General features: G+C 37.8%; 2 protein-coding genes across 2 annotated transcripts in view; both read right to left on the bottom strand.

Moving 5' to 3' along the window:
* Positions 1-121: 121 nt before the first annotated feature.
* On the bottom strand, positions 122-7,429 carry MONOS_6084 (putative E3 ubiquitin-protein ligase RNF1/2). The gene is made up of 13 exons (XM_067876289.1): positions 7,322-7,429; positions 7,226-7,254; positions 7,115-7,168; positions 6,892-7,031; positions 6,820-6,830; positions 6,292-6,736; positions 2,826-6,174; positions 2,132-2,378; positions 1,928-2,073; positions 1,746-1,869; positions 1,308-1,663; positions 895-1,039; positions 122-781 (listed from the first exon to the last, which is right to left on the bottom strand). Exons 1-13 carry the CDS (start codon positions 7,406-7,408, stop codon positions 176-178), a joined length of 5,739 nt encoding a protein of 1,912 aa, XP_067723946.1. The 5' UTR covers positions 7,409-7,429; the 3' UTR covers positions 122-175.
* Positions 7,430-7,522: 93 nt separating this feature from the next.
* Positions 7,523-16,287, bottom strand: part of MONOS_6085 (uncharacterized protein) — a gene marked incomplete at its 5' end in the record, with an annotated part of 29,901 nt that continues 21,136 nt past the window's right edge. The window contains one exon of the mRNA XM_067876290.1: positions 7,523-16,287. This exon is cut by the window's right edge and continues 21,136 nt beyond it. Coding sequence (XP_067723945.1) covers positions 7,646-16,287 — 8,642 coding nt within the window. The 3' untranslated portion in view covers positions 7,523-7,645.

Genomic DNA, 16,287 nt, shown 5'->3' with positions numbered 1-16,287 from the left:
TTTGAATATTAAATGGTGTTTAGTTTCAATCAACTTAATTCATTCGAAAATATGTTCAATTTTCAATTCATTTAAAGTTATCGAAATTTCAATTATCGATAAATCATAAAAAATTGAATTTTTTTTTCGTTTTTGATTTATATTTTAAAAAAGCAAAAAACTTAAAATTTATAATTTACGATGTTTTCAACATAGTTTTTATTTCTTTTTCTATAACTTTCTCCTTGTCGAATAGACAATGATACCTTTCAGAAATAAAAGAAGGCAAATGATCGAGAGATATCATCGGATGAATGGCACGTCGCATTATTTTCTTTTGTTCGATAGTGCAATCATCATCTTCATCCACAACATTCAAGGTTCTTAAAAATGGATCAAAACGAAGATGAAAAGATAAATTTGGTAATTGTCGAACAGTCGCTGAAATAGATGGAAAAGATGGAAAGGAAGATAATGAATGCTCTTGATCTGAAAAGGAAGATTCTGATGAATTAGGAGAAAGAGATAAAGATGGAGAAACTTCGGGAAAAGAGTGCGGCGAGGGTGGAGACGGAGACGAGGATGAGGACGAAGATGAGGATGAGGACGAAGATGAGGATGAGGACGAAGACGAAGATGAGGATGAGGATGGAATTGAACACATGCATTTTTGTGAATGCATCTGTAATTGTAAAGATGATTGTGAAGCAGATGAAGAAGAAAGTAAATGGAGTTTTGAATGAAACAAAAGCTTTATCCATTCGAGACAGAGAAAAAGCGATCCCCGCAGCACATTTTCCTTCTTGAAAATTTTCGTTCAGCACATTTTGATTAAAGTTAATTTAAAATAATTAATGCGTCAAATAATAATAAAGATTACAAAATTATTAGTGCATATTTTTTTTCGAAACATACCCAATATTTCTGGCACATTTTTGGGATTTGTGAAGTTTTGTACTCTTTTGTTGAAATAAGAATGCCCCTTGGATCTCGAAAACCATAAAAAGCAGTAGGAATACCGGAAATGTGCATTTGAGAAAATGTGCTCAAAAGTTTTTTGCTGAGATAAAAAGAATTCAAAGAAAATTAAACAAAAAATGCAAAAACAGAAATAATGAATATACAAAAGAAAAAAATAAAAAATAAAAAAAAAATACAAAATAAAAAAAGTTCCTTTAAAAACAACAAAAATCATAAAATATCACATTTGCTTTTTCTTATAATAATTTAATTCTTCTACAATCATTAACAGAAAAAAAGCTTGCATCCTCTCAAAGCTGAATCTTTTAATCAATATCTGCATTTATCGCAATAATTCACAGACAAACCCTAGAAATGTATTTAAATGAGATTCTGTATCGTTTTTCCTTGTCAGTTTCAGTTCCATCATTGAGTCAAGCTGAGGTAAATTTCTGAGTAAATTCTCGCGAAGTGTTACACACTGAGCTAAAATTGGATCGCTTTCAACAGAAGGAGTGGATGAAGGTGTAGCAGAAGATGAGTCATGCACTGTTGAATCTTCGCTTGTTTCTTTTATTGACATTTCAAACATTTGTTTCTCTAATTCAAAAATCTCTTTTTCACTTCTATCATTTTCTTCAATAGTTCGCATTGCTTCGCTTTCGCGTTTTATTTTCAAATCTTTTCTTTTATCATATGTGTCTAGTTCGCAGCTCATCAAAATCTACTTTGTTAAAGTGCAAAATAGACAAAAGAAATTCATCCATCTTTTTGAAAGATTTCATTAAAATTGAACTTTTGTAAACCCCAAAACTTTTTCCGCTCATTGTGATTCTTGTTCTATTTACGGTGAAAAACGACTTTGCAGGAGATCCCCAAGGTTGTAAAGCTGGAGAAGAGCTTTCAGAACATATAATTTCGAAACGACGGCTATCAAAGAATTTTAAAAAAAATGATGAATAATCGAAAAATCATTCCTAATGCATGCCCATAGTACTCGTATTGATGAGAGCTGGAAAATTCTTCTCGTGGGGTTTCCCAAAGACTCGGAGGTATTGTTTCTAAATGTATTTTTCCATCTTTTAAAGATGCTTGAATTTCAAAAGCATCATCAATATAAGGAGCTTTCATCAGCTTTTTATAAATGCATCAAAATTAGAAAAAAATATGTTAACGTAATTCGTTTGCAAACATAAAGAAGAGGATTTCGTCTTGCAACAAAATCAATATCATTCAAATTAACGCCAAATAGGTTCGCAAATTGGATCAGTAGATTTGAACTATCCGTTGCCAATGGTTTTTCAGTGAAGCGTTGAGGTAAATTTTTGTTAAGCGAAGCACCAAGAGGGGGGTTTTTGAATGAATGCAATGAACTCAAATCAAATGGATAAACTGTTGTTTTAGAATCCTGTTCGAACTGAGTGAAATACCCAACAAAACTAGGAGTTTCTAAAATAGCATTTTCTAATTTTGAAACGTCTTTAATCTTTAGAGACAAAGACATTTTTTTTGTCTCTAACCATAAACATTTTTATTATCTCACAAAATGAATTGTCAGCGAAAAGAAAAAAATGGAGAACGTTAAAAGACAATAAGATGTATCCATTAAACGGAATAAAATAATTTAACAACCTTATTTTATTCCGACTAATATTTTTAATGCAGATTCCTTTGTTCTGAAGGATTTTTTCGGTCCATACAAAGCAAATATTACTCCAATAGGAAATGAAGAATTGAGCTTATGAAGAACTCCATCATTGGATTTCAAAGAAAATGCGAACGTAGAAGACATAGGTGCGGTTGAATAAAAATCCGATGAAGAAGAATTCAACAAATTACTGCTGTCTTTATTTGACTTCGTTTTCTGTTCGCTTTTCTTTCCAAACATCTTCGCTTCTGATTTGGATTGTGCATGTGCTTGGTTTATACGTGACTGGATCAAAGGTGTCAATTGTGAGAGCGAGGCTGAAGAAGGGGCACACATCGGAATTGGAGCAAAATGAGACATTTGAATGTCTCTTGGGTTGCGCATAAGGATAAACGACAAGAATGGATCAGCCGATGAGCAGAGAGGAGGAAATTGCTGAGAAAACAGATTGGGCTCTGGCGAAGTGCGCGAAGTGAATGGAGTTTGGCCAGAGGGCTGCGATGGACGAGAAGCTGGTGATGAATAATTCGGATTTAAAGAGGAGGAAGAAGATGAGACAGAAGCAGAAGAAGCAGAAGAAGCTGAATAGTTGCTAAAAGAAGTGGTTGAATGAACTTGTGATAGGTCAAATTCTGAAGTCTGGCTGTACAAATCGTGGTCTTCCTGATCTCTCTTCAAATAGAATGTGGTAAGCTTCCTCCGAGTAGGGGAATAAGATCCATCTCTTTTGCTTTCTTCATCGTCGTTGGAGCTTGTCATTTTACTGCCTTTTTCATCTGCTCCATCCAATTCTTCTGGTTGATGTCTTTCTTGTTTTGCATGTTTGCTGTGACCTTCTTTTGTTCCATGCGCATCTTCGCGGCTAGCCACATCGCTGCGGCTGAAGGCAATTGAGCCGATGCTCCGAGTAGTCTGAGAAAGAGGGAAATAATAATCCATAAAATTTGAAATGAATGACAGCAGACAAAGTGAAGTGGTTGCGCTTGGCATTGAATAAGAAGGGGGAGTGACAGAAGAAGAAGAAGAAGAAGAAGAAGAAGAAGAAGAAGAAGAAGAAATCGAAGAGTCGTGTGGAGATTGGTGAGATGAATTATCAGAAATTTGACCTTCAACTTTCTGAGGGGAATATTTCACATCATCCGATGAAAGTTTCATGTTGCTTGCATGCTCCGTCTTTGATGATGTGATGTGTTTACCGGTATTATTTTTGCTTGTACGAACTGATTGTGAAGAAAGTGAAGAATGCTCCGAGGACGCATCAAATGAGCCTTTTGTTGCATGAATTTCATAATCTGCTTTTGTCTTTTGCAAAGTCTGTTGAATTTGATTTGATTGACAAATTGTCATTTTTTCGTTCGGATTTTTTTCATTTTTCATCTTTTCCATTTTATCTTTGAGGTTTCCACCATTCATTTTATCCTCTTCTGTTTTGACGTTTTCACTTGTCACATTCTCTTTGTCTCCACTTTCATCTTTTTCTTCACTCGTGTTTGAATGAGTATTCATATTTATTTCTGCTTTGTCAAATGCAGGTTCAACAGCTTCCGAGATATTGATGCTTCTATTAGCTTGTTTCTCTTTCCTTGGAACATCAACATGATCCTCTTCTTCCTCTTCCTCTTCCTCATTTCCATCTTTTCTAACATTTTTCTGCCCAATTTTGATAGTGTGCATCTTCGTCAAATGAGATGAGCAAACAGAAAGGAGATTAACTGCCTCTTCTACTTTTCCGCTTTCCGAAGCCACTTCAACCTTCCAAAAAGTTGGATCATCAACTGAATATGTCTGCGCTGGCGGCGCACCCAAAGAAGAGCGCGTTGACAGAGGAACAGCACACGGAAAGGGCAAGTCGACAGACGACGAAGCGACTTCCTGCAATTCATCAGCTTTGTGGGGAGACTTCTTGTGAATAAGCTCCACTTCAAGGACTTGCTGCCCATTTCTATTTATCTCAGCAGGCAAAGGAGAGGCAATTTCATTTGGAGAAGAGCCAGCTGATTCTGTTGATGCTGCAACAGTTGGCTTGCGTTGCTGCTGAGGAGAAGCCAAAGCAGGAAGCAGAGATGGAGAAATTGGCACCTCTTTTGATAAATAAGGAGAACGAGTTGGACTAACTACAGGGGAGTGCTGTGGAGTAAGTGCTGGCGTGGTTGTATGTGCAGCTCCCTTTTTAAGAGAAAAGCGCTTTTGTTTGTCTCCTGTGCTTGGTGAGGATGGTGAAGGAGAGGCAAACGAAACATTGTCTGCTTCATCGTCAACAGGCTTTTTGAATGTTAGCTTCACAGAAACAGGTGAGTTTGGCAAGCAGGACGACAGAATGGTAAGAGAGCGTGAGTGCTTTAAGGGCAGCGGAGGAGGAAACATCGGAGAGATCACTGGCGAGGCACGAGGCGATGCTTCAAAGTTTGGAGAATGCATTGGTGAAAAAATCGATGCATAAGAAACAGATTTGTGCAGAGAAGGAGAAAGAGAAGTCACTTTTGACGCCAGCGAGCGGGAGCGGCTGAAAAAGCTGAGCTCATTTGGAGACTTTGGCGATGCTGCTTGTTCGTTGAGAGGTCTGTCTGTCTTCGTTGGAGTCTGATTGGTGTTCAACGATGAACGAGCTCGAGTGACTGAGCTCGATAGTCTTTTGCGCTTCTCGTCTTCTTCAGAGAGCTGGCTCAACATATCCTGCAAGCCTTTCTCTTCGCTTGGGGCAGAAGAGGATTTTGCGCTTGTATTTGAAGAATCAAGTTCTTTTGAATCTTCACCAACTTTTTCATTTGAAATTATCTTTGATGCGTTTTCTTTTGCAGCTGATATCTTTTCTCTTTCAGTCTTTTTACCATCAGATTCACTTCTGCTTAAATGTTTCTTTCTTTCTTCTTCCTGAGTGCTCTTAATATCTTTATTGAGGTCTGCTGTTAAATGAGCTGAACTCTCCTTCTTTTCCTCATAATTCGTCTGTGGCAACACAATTGTACTTCCTTTTTTAAGAATGCCTCTTTCCTCGTCTTTTCTTTTGTCTTCATCCAATCCGATTCCACTCAAATGCATGCTCAGCGACTGCGTTGGCCCAAAAGACAGGTTGCCCATCACATCATTCAAATCTCTCTCAAACGACTCGTCAAATAGCGTGTCACGAACAGTCCCCTGCCGACTAGGTCGACTGAACGATGAAACTTTGCTTAATGTCCGAGTTCCAAACGCATTTTCATCGGTTTTTTTCTCATCGAAGCTTGAAAGTCCTGTGGTGAGTGAAGGCTGGGACTGACTGAACCAAAAATCTATCTGCGTCAAGAAATCGTCTTCTTCCTTTTTCTCTTTCTCTTCCGCTTCGTTCAAAGCTTGATTCTGATTCTTCGCTTTTTTCTCTCCTTCGTCTGAATTTTTCCTTTTTTTGATGGTCGAATGCAACGAAGATGCCCTCGATAATGTTGGTAATGAACTATCAGAAGATGACAATTGATTTTCGCTTTGATCTGTTTTCTTCGTATTTAACAAGCTCGCTATTTTTGGCTTTCTTCCCTTTTTGGATTTGATGGGTTTTGTCACCAAACTAGTTTTTTTGTTTGAACCTTTCGTTTTAACAGTTCGTGCCCAAGCTGTTTGCATTTTAATTGAAAATTTTGAAATTGTCATTCACAATGAAAAATTGATTAACGATCAAAAATCAAAAACAAGACAAAAAATAAAGGTCTTTTGTATAATTGAGAGCAGACCATTGAAAATATCTGGAGAAGTGGCCTCTTCACTTTTGCTGCTTTTGCCTTTTGTTTTCATTGGATTCATTTTCCCTTTCTTCATTGGAAAATCTTTTGTGTTCTTGAACATCTCTCCACTGTAGCCGCTTATGCTATCTCCCACCATCACCACATCCTGCGCATCGCTACTGTCACTATCATTTTTTGTTTCTTCTTCAGGTGTTGTGATCTCCATACCTCCTATCATCCCTTCCAGTTGGTGTTCATGAGAAAGTTTCGACTCTTCGTTTGCTCCCATCGTCTTCAAAGATTGATTCAGCGTTTCAAACAAATCTGCATCGAGAAATTTTGAAAATTTCTTTAGTTTTTCCAATCGTTCCTTTTGAGTAGCTAAATTTGTTGAACTTGATTTTTTGGACTTTGCTTGAATTAGGGAAGAACCTCCGCTTTGAGTTATACTCCTCTGAAAAAGAAGTTTTTTAATAAAGTTAAAATATAAGGGAATGATTGAATGATTTAAAACTATTCAATAATTATCAATCGTACTGTTTTTATTACTTTTATTAAGTATTGAAAACACAAGAATTAATCGAAAATTCAAAAAGAAAACAAGCATACAGCTTGGCATGCGGCAATATGTTGCTCTATATGTCATTAGATCTGGATGCATTTGACGAATTAAAGCCTCAAGTCCATAGTCACGATGCATATCTCTAGTTGATGTCACAATAGCGCGGCATGAGGGGCATCTCTTCTTTCTATTTAATATCAGCACAAATGTATGCAGCAAAAGCAATAAAATGGATGGCTAATTTATTTGTTCTATTTTTTTTTTTCATACCCTATTCGGCTTTGCTGTGTTGATGTTTTGACACAAGATTCGCAAAAACGATGCCTGAAAAATAATATTTCAGATAAATTATTAAAGAAACAAATTCAATTGTCTGCAAACATGCACGCCCTCAGAGCAACAGGTTTATCCTTGAAAAAGTGAATATTTTAATCATATAGAATAGCAATAAGAATATGAAATAAAGTCATTTCAAACTAGTATATTCAAGCATATTGGGCATGTTAAATACACGTCAAGAAAATTTGAAGGAATTGTAGCATTGGGAGGAATAGATTTTCGCATGTAAACGAAATCAAAAAACAGAAAAAATGTGTTGGGTGCGATAAATGATAATAGTTTTTGAGTTGATTTTTTTAAATTAATAATAAAGTCTTTTTGTAATTTTATTTCTCTCACTTTTGTTGCATATTATTGAATTAAATACATTCAAAAACGTATTTTTAAAAACGAAAAACAAAAAATTATGAACAAAAAACAGAATAAAAAATTGAAATGTTCAACAAAAAAGTGATTTAACATCTACATCCAAGGATACAACCACCATGGAACCTTTGCCAGGTTGTCTTGGTCCATAGCAGATTGCATCAATAGAAGAGACGAGGTGTCAACAGGATTAACACTGTCTCTTTCAAATTGTTCCCGACTACTTGTAATAAGAGCACGTTTCATTGAATAACTTGTAAATTGCATTGAAGCAATATAAGAACTATTTTCTTGTATAAATGAAGTTGCTTCAGAAGCGTAATTGGGAGTGTGCAAATCAGAAATAGCAGCTGAGCTCTTATTACAAATGCTTGATGGCACATGTGAATTTGAGGATAAAGTTCTTAAAACACCACTTATATCAGATGGAAGCGAAGGATGATGCATACACACTGAACGAATTGCAACTTGAGAAAATTCTGTAAGGCTTGCTTCGATATCAGAGAAAATAATTGGTTCACAAATTGCGTCTGCCGTTTGGCAAAATGCTTGAATGAAACTTCCAACAAGAAGTCCATTTTCAAACAGTCCTGCAATGTTTCTGGTCATTCTGTATCTAATTGGATTAACTTTGCTGGCTAACTTGGAATTATCCGTTGATGAGCAAAGTGAAGACGAAGAAGAAGCAGATGGGGAAAGAACAAGCGATGTTGATTTGTTATCTTTTGACGCTATTGATGAATTAACTTCAAGTGAACTTCTTTCGACTGTATTGGATGAATCTTTCAATGAACCACACATCTCATTTGGTATCGTTCTATTGTTCCACCAATTGTTATCCTTCAGCTCATCTTTTCCCCATCCCCATTCGCAATTCCATCCCCACACCGTCTGCATCACATTGCCAATTGAAGGATAAAACACCAACGAACCCGGATGAGCTGGGGTAAATGAGCAAAGATATGAGATAAATGCCCCAATTCCAAACTGAAGTGACATCATTCGTAATGATGGCTGTGAATATTCTGGCTCCACAAGAAGGCTATGCAGCGCACTATTTAGAATGTCTGAAGGAATTCTCATTCGAATCTTCAAGAACTCCTTTGCAAGCTGTGCATTCGTGCAAACTTCACTTCGTTTCAGCAATTCCTCACTCTGTACTTGGAAATCGCGAGCTTTCAATGGAAATAGAGGAATAATTTCATTTTGCGACAGCTTGCTCCCCAGCCATTTGGTTGTGCTGATACCATGAATTCCACACAAATAGCGTAACAATCCTTCGTCAGAACGAGGCAGTCCAACATCTTCTGCATAATGGATCGCGTACTGCATCAATCTACATACAACAGCAGAGTTTAGATTCATTTGCGAGCAAGCATGCAATATCTCGCGCCAGCAAGCGTTATCATTAAGACTCGTTGAATCGGACAAATCGTCGTCTTCACAACACCAAACTGGAAGTGGAAGGAAGCTTGAGACTCTCATCACGCTTCCCCAATGCCTCATAATCTCACTCAAGGTTATTCCTTCAACAAGATCTCTCACAATAATCACTGATTGAGATACAGGGATACACACAGGAACAGTTCCAAACCCAATTCCAACAGCACGAATCGGTTCATCAAAACGTGCTCCATCAAAGTAATTCACATCACATGTTCCACTTTTTGATACAAGTGCCGCAGGACAATATGACGTTGTGTTCACAACATGTTGCTGATGCACAACAGCCAATCGTCTCTTGTCTTTCATCTCCAATTCTTCTTTTTCTTTCTTTTCTCTCTCAATTTTTGTAGACTCGTTTTGCTGTTCTTTACGATTTGACAATGAATCCGAATTTGTTGATACGCGAGAATTAGCCATAACTGTATTCAATCCTCCTCCTTTCATCGGTTCTCCATTCCAATTGTTCGTCATCCAGCTCTTTGCCATTCCACTCACTTCAACATTGCTTTTGTGCAGCATTGCAAGTGATGCAATTGGAAATTCAGCGATTGCCTTTGCAATGTTTTGTGTAACCAGAGTCGACAAAGACGGCAAAAACATTGAATCCACAGAAGGAATAATACTAACACACGAATGCAACTCTGGAATAAGCAGAGGAATTAGATTATTTTCTTCAATGCCATTAAATGAGCTTCCAATTTTTTGAAGATTGAAGGATGTATTGTAAACAGCAAAGGTATGATAAGCATTTCTTAACGAGATAAATGTGAGCAAAGGTGTTACTAGTGGTACACTTAACGGAATTATCAATGATTTATTGATTTCAACTGAAGGTGAAATCTCATCCGCTTCCATTTTGACTTTGCTTTCAGAAATATTATCTTTTTCAATCATGCTATTCAAATCAACATATAAATTGTATGGTGATGAGCGATGTTTAAACGATACCACTGTTGCAACATTTTTAATAACTTCTGATTGAATGTTGCGAGATGCTGCTTCAACAGCATCAAAGTATGAGATTAATCTACTGCGTGGTGGAGCAGTGGAAGATGACAAGTATGCGCATACGCCTGGCACTTCGAGAGGAATAGAAGAGAACACTGGATTAAGTGCTGCTAATTCTGCACATGATTCACTGAGAGTTGCTGAAAGAGGACAAAGTTCGTACAAAACATCACGCCATGAGTACAAATAACGCAGAGCAGCAATTATTGATGCACATGGAGATAGAAGAGGAGCTTCTGGGAATAATGAAAATAGACCACATGCAAAGACAACGAAAAGTGGAGGCAAAGATTCACGGTTAATGAAAATGTATTCTCTCAAAATTCTCAATTGCTCATAAAACTTCGTTACACATAATATCTTAATTGTTGAATGGTCGGAATTAGATGATGATGATTCCATATCCATTTGAATCTTCGAATCCTTGAGTAGTTCCAGATTAACATGTTCAACTTTCCCTTCTCGATCTTTCACAGCGTCGCACGCAGCCAATGCGCCAGACCAAATGAACGTAAGAACATCAATGCTATTCAGCACAAGATGCTCTTTTTGAAGATGAACAGAACACAACGCCTTTGCCAGTCTCTCCAATACAACCGCCGTTTCAGAATGTGTAGTTGAAATAGAATTCAAAATTTTTGTTAAATGTTGATATTCTTGTGAGTGTTGATCTGGATTTGAGATAAGCCGAATGCTTTTCACGCATTCCAATGCAGCTCGAACAGGCAAGTAGAGTTGTGAAGGACAATAATGAGTTGCATTGAGCAATGCATCTTTGAAAACAAAGCCGGAAGGTGAGCCAAGTTGCGATAAAAAGAAATATGTGTGCGGAATGGCCACCCACACTGGAAGTTTATAGTTTGACATTAACTTCTCAAAATGAGACTTTGATTTTCGTACAATTTTTGCCTCATTGTGCTCAACAGATTTTAGGTTGTCTGTTGAATTGTTCTTTTGTTTTTCTTTCCAGCTCCTAACTAAAAGGTATTCAAAAGTGTTGATCACAAAGCGAGACATAAGATTAACAGCTCTTTGAGGCTTGAGCAAAATTGCAAAGTAGAATGATAGAGAAATTGATTCACAGAAATTGTGACTTTCATTAAACAGACTGAAAATACAATTTTCTGTTGATATTTGCGCTAACTCGTTTATGTTACGTTGTATTTCATGTGTAACATTTTTCTTTTGCTCCTCTGCAAACAACCCGATGTCTTCCCACGCATGGAAGTTCGTAGGATTCTGTTCAACAGCACGGAGCAGCAACTCCTTTGCTGCTTCCACATGGCCAAATCGCTCGTTGATCCAAGCCCTCATCTCGTTGCCAAGCCAGCTTCGATCCTGTAACAGATCGGCTCCTTCTTTGAACGAAGAGGAAATGAAGAGATCTCCTTGAGCAAAACGAATCATTTCATTTGAATATGTTTTTTCATCGTATTTAGAATTTCTTTTCTTTACTGTATCTAAAGCAATGAGTAGTGATATTCTTTGTCTTCGCTTGTTGCACAAGCTTGTGTCACCTTCTTTGAACTTATCAACATCCATTTTTGAAGAATATGCATTTTTGCACACAGAAGAATAGGTCTTATCGATAAATTCAGACGTTGCAGTTAATGAGTTAGAGTATTCCTCGCCTGCTATCATTTGAGAGTGGTCCAAAGCTAATCCTTTCTCATGTCCAGAATTTTGGTCATCTTTTTCTGTTTCATTCATATAATTTGTAACGAACATTGAGATAAGCTGTTTTTGATTGTGTGCTAATAAAATCTTTGATGCATTAAGAAATCTGCCTTTTTGTGCTAAAAATGGACGTTTCACAACTCTGATTCTGTATGGAGAACTCTTTCGTTTTGAAAGTTCTTTGCGTTCATTCACGAAGTTATTTGTATTCATTTCTTTTGATGTTTGATTTGAAGCCGATGAATTAATCTGCCCTTCATTAGAAAACTCTGGTTGCATCACGCTGGTAGATACAGTTGAAATGTCGTGACACAAAACATTGTTTGAATGTACAATATTTGAAGGCAATCGAAGACTTGACAAAGGTGGAAGCGGTGGTATATTTCCTGTCTTCGATCGATCAACTGCTTTTGCAGGAGAAGATTTGCTATTCTGACAAAGTGAATATAGAAGCTCTGGTGATGGAAGTTGTTGATTCTGGAATTTTGATATAAGTTTATTGGAGGCTGCTGATCTTGAAAATACATCTTCAGAAACAGATAAAGCAGATTTACACAATGAGTGGCAACCTTTGTGTAACCGATTGTTTTGCATGGAAATTTGAGACAATTTTGAGGCAGAATAAATCAATCCGCCAGTCTGAGAGGAGCTGCTCTGAGACATCAGTGAATCTGATTGCAGAGATGACTGAGTTGATGGCATGTTTGGCTTCGCAGGAAATCCTGATGATTGGAATGTTGAAGCTGAATTTGTTCTTGAAGCAGCAAAAGATGGTGAGATTGATTTATAGCCTGAAATTGCTGGAAATGACACTGTTTTTGAGAGTGCCGCAGGAAACGCTGGAGAAATCGAGCTGACTGTTGAAGCTGTTTCAGAACTTGAAGAAAACTGGTTGTTCTTCGCATTCGGTGCATGTTCAATTAATGGAACTGGAATTGGAGTTGCTTTTGATTTCGGCTTTCCTCTTCCTCGAGCCTTTGCTTTTCCCTTTGGCTTAGCAGATGCGCTGCCATATGAACTTGAAGGAGAACTTGCACGCTGCGATCTTGATGTTGATCTGCTTGACGGTGACAACTGCTTTGGAGGAGTTGCGCTTAAAACATCGTCATCTCCCAAGAAGTCGCTGCTGTCGTCATCAAGAATTTCATTTGAATTGGAATAAATATCAGAAGATGAAGCTTTTGATTTCTGCTTTTTGGATTTTGAACGTTCTGAAGAAGTTGAATACACAACTTTCTCTTCTTTTTCATCTTCATCGTCCAATCCAGCAAACGGGTCATCGTCGTCATCATCATCAATAGGCACAGACTGATATTGAGTTGCTGGTTGCGTGTTTGGCGTGGATGGAACTTCAGCTGGTTGAGTTGATTTCATTCCTTTTGATCCATTATATTGTGTGAAACTTGAGGAGCTTGATTGCTCGAAATTCTGGTTGCCTTTGTTCAGCATTTCCTGATTCAATATTGATACATCTTGTCCATTGAATTGAGATTGTGAAGGTTTGTACAATTTACTTGTATCTCTCTTTCCTGAATGCAGCGATGCTTTTATTGATCTTTGAGCTTCTTTTTCAATCATGGATAGCATTTTCTTCAACCAATTTTTCGATCTTTTCTTTTTCAAACATTCCAAACGCATAAAGCTCAATAATTTCAGAAGAGACAGTGCACTCATTTCACTTGTCGCATTTTCGCAGTTCATTCTTTTTGATCTTCTTTCAAACAAAAGCTGCATCAAAGAGCCCAAAGTTCCACGATTCAGTTGTCTGCTCATTTTATCGCAACGCACATAATCCAACAATAAGCTCAGATAAGTTTTTTCTTTCAAATCAAGTTTAGACATTTCGCGCTTTGCAAATATTAAAGCAGACGAAATGTTGATAGATTTTTCGCCCACTTTGATTTGTCCAGTTCTTACAACATTTTCCAATTCATTCAGAGGAACACGATATGCTTCTTGTATTTCATTCCCTCTTCTTTTTGATGAAATTCTTTTGATGATTTGATTTCTTTGATTTCTTTCCTCCAAGATTTTATCTTTCTCTCCATCAGATTTATTTGTCTCTGAAGTTAAATCGGTGCTGTCAGCAATTGAAAGAATGCTTCCTGCAGATAATGAGTCGTTGTATCTCAGCTGCCTCCTCATAACCTCTGATGTCTGATAGGTGAGCGCAGAAAATATGTGTTCTTTAGCTTGCTTGCTTGCAGTTATTGGAGATAGAGCATTCAAAACATGTATTCGAAAACTCGTGGTATCAACTACAACAAATGGAACACTGGTATTTGGAGGGAATCTTCTAAGAAACTGATTGGCAAGTCTATAAGCAAAGCGATCGTGGAAAATTTTTTTGGAAGATGAAATAGAGCTCCTTTTGGCTAAATCAAGTGTCCAAGGTACTGGTGAAGATGCAACAGAAGAAGAAGAGCTAGATGCACTGCTGCATGTGGAAGGCTCAACTATAAGAACATCTTTAGTTGACTTCGCTTCCTTCTGAAAATCCTCGTGTGCGTCTTGAACGGCCTCTAAGAAAAGTTCAACATCATTCAGCTGCGACAAAAGATATGTCTGTTTTCTGTGGCAATTCGTGAATCGACTTGAATGAAGCGCCAAGATGCGCATCAGTCCTTCTCTCGTTTTCTTTGCATCTGCTTCAATCGATGCAATTGTCCTCTTTAGATTCGCTTCAGTTGGATCTGCAGACAACTCGTACAATCGCAACAGAGTGTTGTCAATTAGTGACAGCTCTCCTTCAAAATGTGACTTATCAACACCTGAAAGAAGCATACGGTTCTTTGTGTCGAAATATTCCTTCTTTCCTAATTTGAGTGATGCAGAAATCACTGTGTCAATTATTTTTGCGTCTTTATTGCTGCAGGCAATTGGAAGCAGACTCTCTTTGATCATCTTATTTTCATTAATACAATGAACACAATGAATGAATACTGTGTGAATCATCTTTAACTCTGAACTGCTAGCGGCACCAGGAATAAAATTCGGATCGATCAGGCGCAGCGCAGCTACATAAACATCGCCAGATGCCATTGATGGTGGATTCTTCAGAATAGTTGGAACCTTTTTGTCTGCAAATTGCTCTTTGTTATCCACATCCACAGTGCAGTATTCTGAAATGAGCTGTTGAAGTTTGCTTATATGGAAATTCTCATTTCGAAGGCAGAAGCCAATCTCCTCCTCAAGTGTTGGAATATCTTTCTTTTTCGCAATTGATGCATTTGAACTTGCTTCGTATTGATTGCTTTGTTCCAGTTTTGAAAGCTGACGCCTCAGCTCTTTCATCAGAATGAATATCAAATCTTCTTTTTCTTTGGTTTCTTCATCTTCTTTAAACTCATTCTGCCCAATCACACGCTGCTCGATCAACTGGCCTTTATCATCCAACTCCGGAAACAGAATTCTGGGCAGTTCTGTTGGATTCTTTGTCACGGTATCAAAACGATCAAATGAAAACTCTTTTGGAACATGCGTCTTTATGTATGCAGAGATATCCTTCACAGAAGCTCTGAAGAAATCTGAAAGCATCAGCGAGTAAATACGAGAGATCAATACAGTTGGACTTCTCTGCTTCCACAGCTGTGCTGCAAGAGAGAACTCATCCACAGCTTCATAAAGAAAGCTTGCTGAATCAATAACATCGTTTAAAACAGCTCCAGATATACTGAATGGCGAAGGATTGCTGAAATGCATTTCATAAGCTTCGAAAGCAGCCCTGTTCGCTGGGAATTGAACATCAAGAATCTGTGTTGAATTTGGAAACAGCATCGATTGTCTGGTCAATGGAAGCTTTGCTAAATCGGCATGATATGGCGCTATTTGCGAAGGTGGGTTGATTAAAAGATACTCCACATTCGGTGATGGTTGAAGATTCGGATCGTGGCTGATGCCCACCTCCTCTTTCATCTGCATTCTTTGCTCCAATTCGCTTCTCTGCTGCAGCATCCCATGCTCCCTTCTCTGATGCTCTGCTCCTCTGATTCCATCTTGCCCCATCCTTTCCATTCCACTGGGAATTGGGCCACGATGGCTCCTGTTGAAATTCGGGTTCTGGTTTGGATATGGCACACGATGCGAATCTGAACTAGACGGATCAGCTCCACCTTTCAATCCTCCAGCAACGCTTGAGTTTCTGTTCAGTTGCAAATTATGCTGTTCGCTTGAAGATGTAGCGTCTGAAGATGTTTGCGAAGATTGAGTTGTTTCATCATTTGAATGTATTTTCAAGGCATTCATCTTTGCTGGCAAGCTTTCTCCTTCTGGATCTGGCTTTATTGCTTGAGAATTCGGCAGATTGAAAGATTGATCTTCTTTCTTTATCTGAGAAATTCCAGCTGGTTGTAATTTGATCTGATCTTTTTGTTGACTTTCACCTTCAATTAATTTTGAATTTAGAAGAGCATTCTTTTCATTTTCTTTATCTTCACCTCCATCATTGTCATTGCTTGAATCAGTAAATTCGCTGAGATCCCATTCGTCAGTTGAAACAGATTGCTTTTCGCTGTCGGAGATTTCATCGCTTTCCAGGGAATCTTCAGACAGATCATCCATCTCGCTTTCCCACATCAACTCATCATCCAATTCATCTGTTGCACAGC

Source organism: Monocercomonoides exilis (assembly GCF_001643675.1).
Source record: "Monocercomonoides exilis strain PA203 chromosome Unknown scaffold35-1074681, whole genome shotgun sequence".
Classification (NCBI taxonomy): Eukaryota; Preaxostyla; order Oxymonadida; family Polymastigidae; genus Monocercomonoides; species Monocercomonoides exilis.
The sequence above is the reverse complement of the archived record's forward strand: the minus strand, read 5'-3'. Positions and strand labels throughout refer to the sequence as shown.

What these genes read in the sequence shown, in the direction of transcription:
- MONOS_6084 (XM_067876289.1), bottom strand. Translation starts at nt 7,408, where the DNA reads ATGCGAAAATCTATTCCTCCCAATGCTACAATTCCTTCAAATTTTCTT. An exon ending in CAATATGCTTGAATATACTA is followed by an intron (nt 7,255 to 7,321) that starts GTTTGAAATGAC and finishes CACTTTTTCAAG; the next exon opens with GATAAACCTGTTGCTCTGAG. An exon ending in TTCTCCAGATATTTTCAATG is followed by an intron (nt 6,175 to 6,291) that starts GTCTGCTCTCAA and finishes AAATGCAAACAG; the next exon opens with CTTGGGCACGAACTGTTAAA.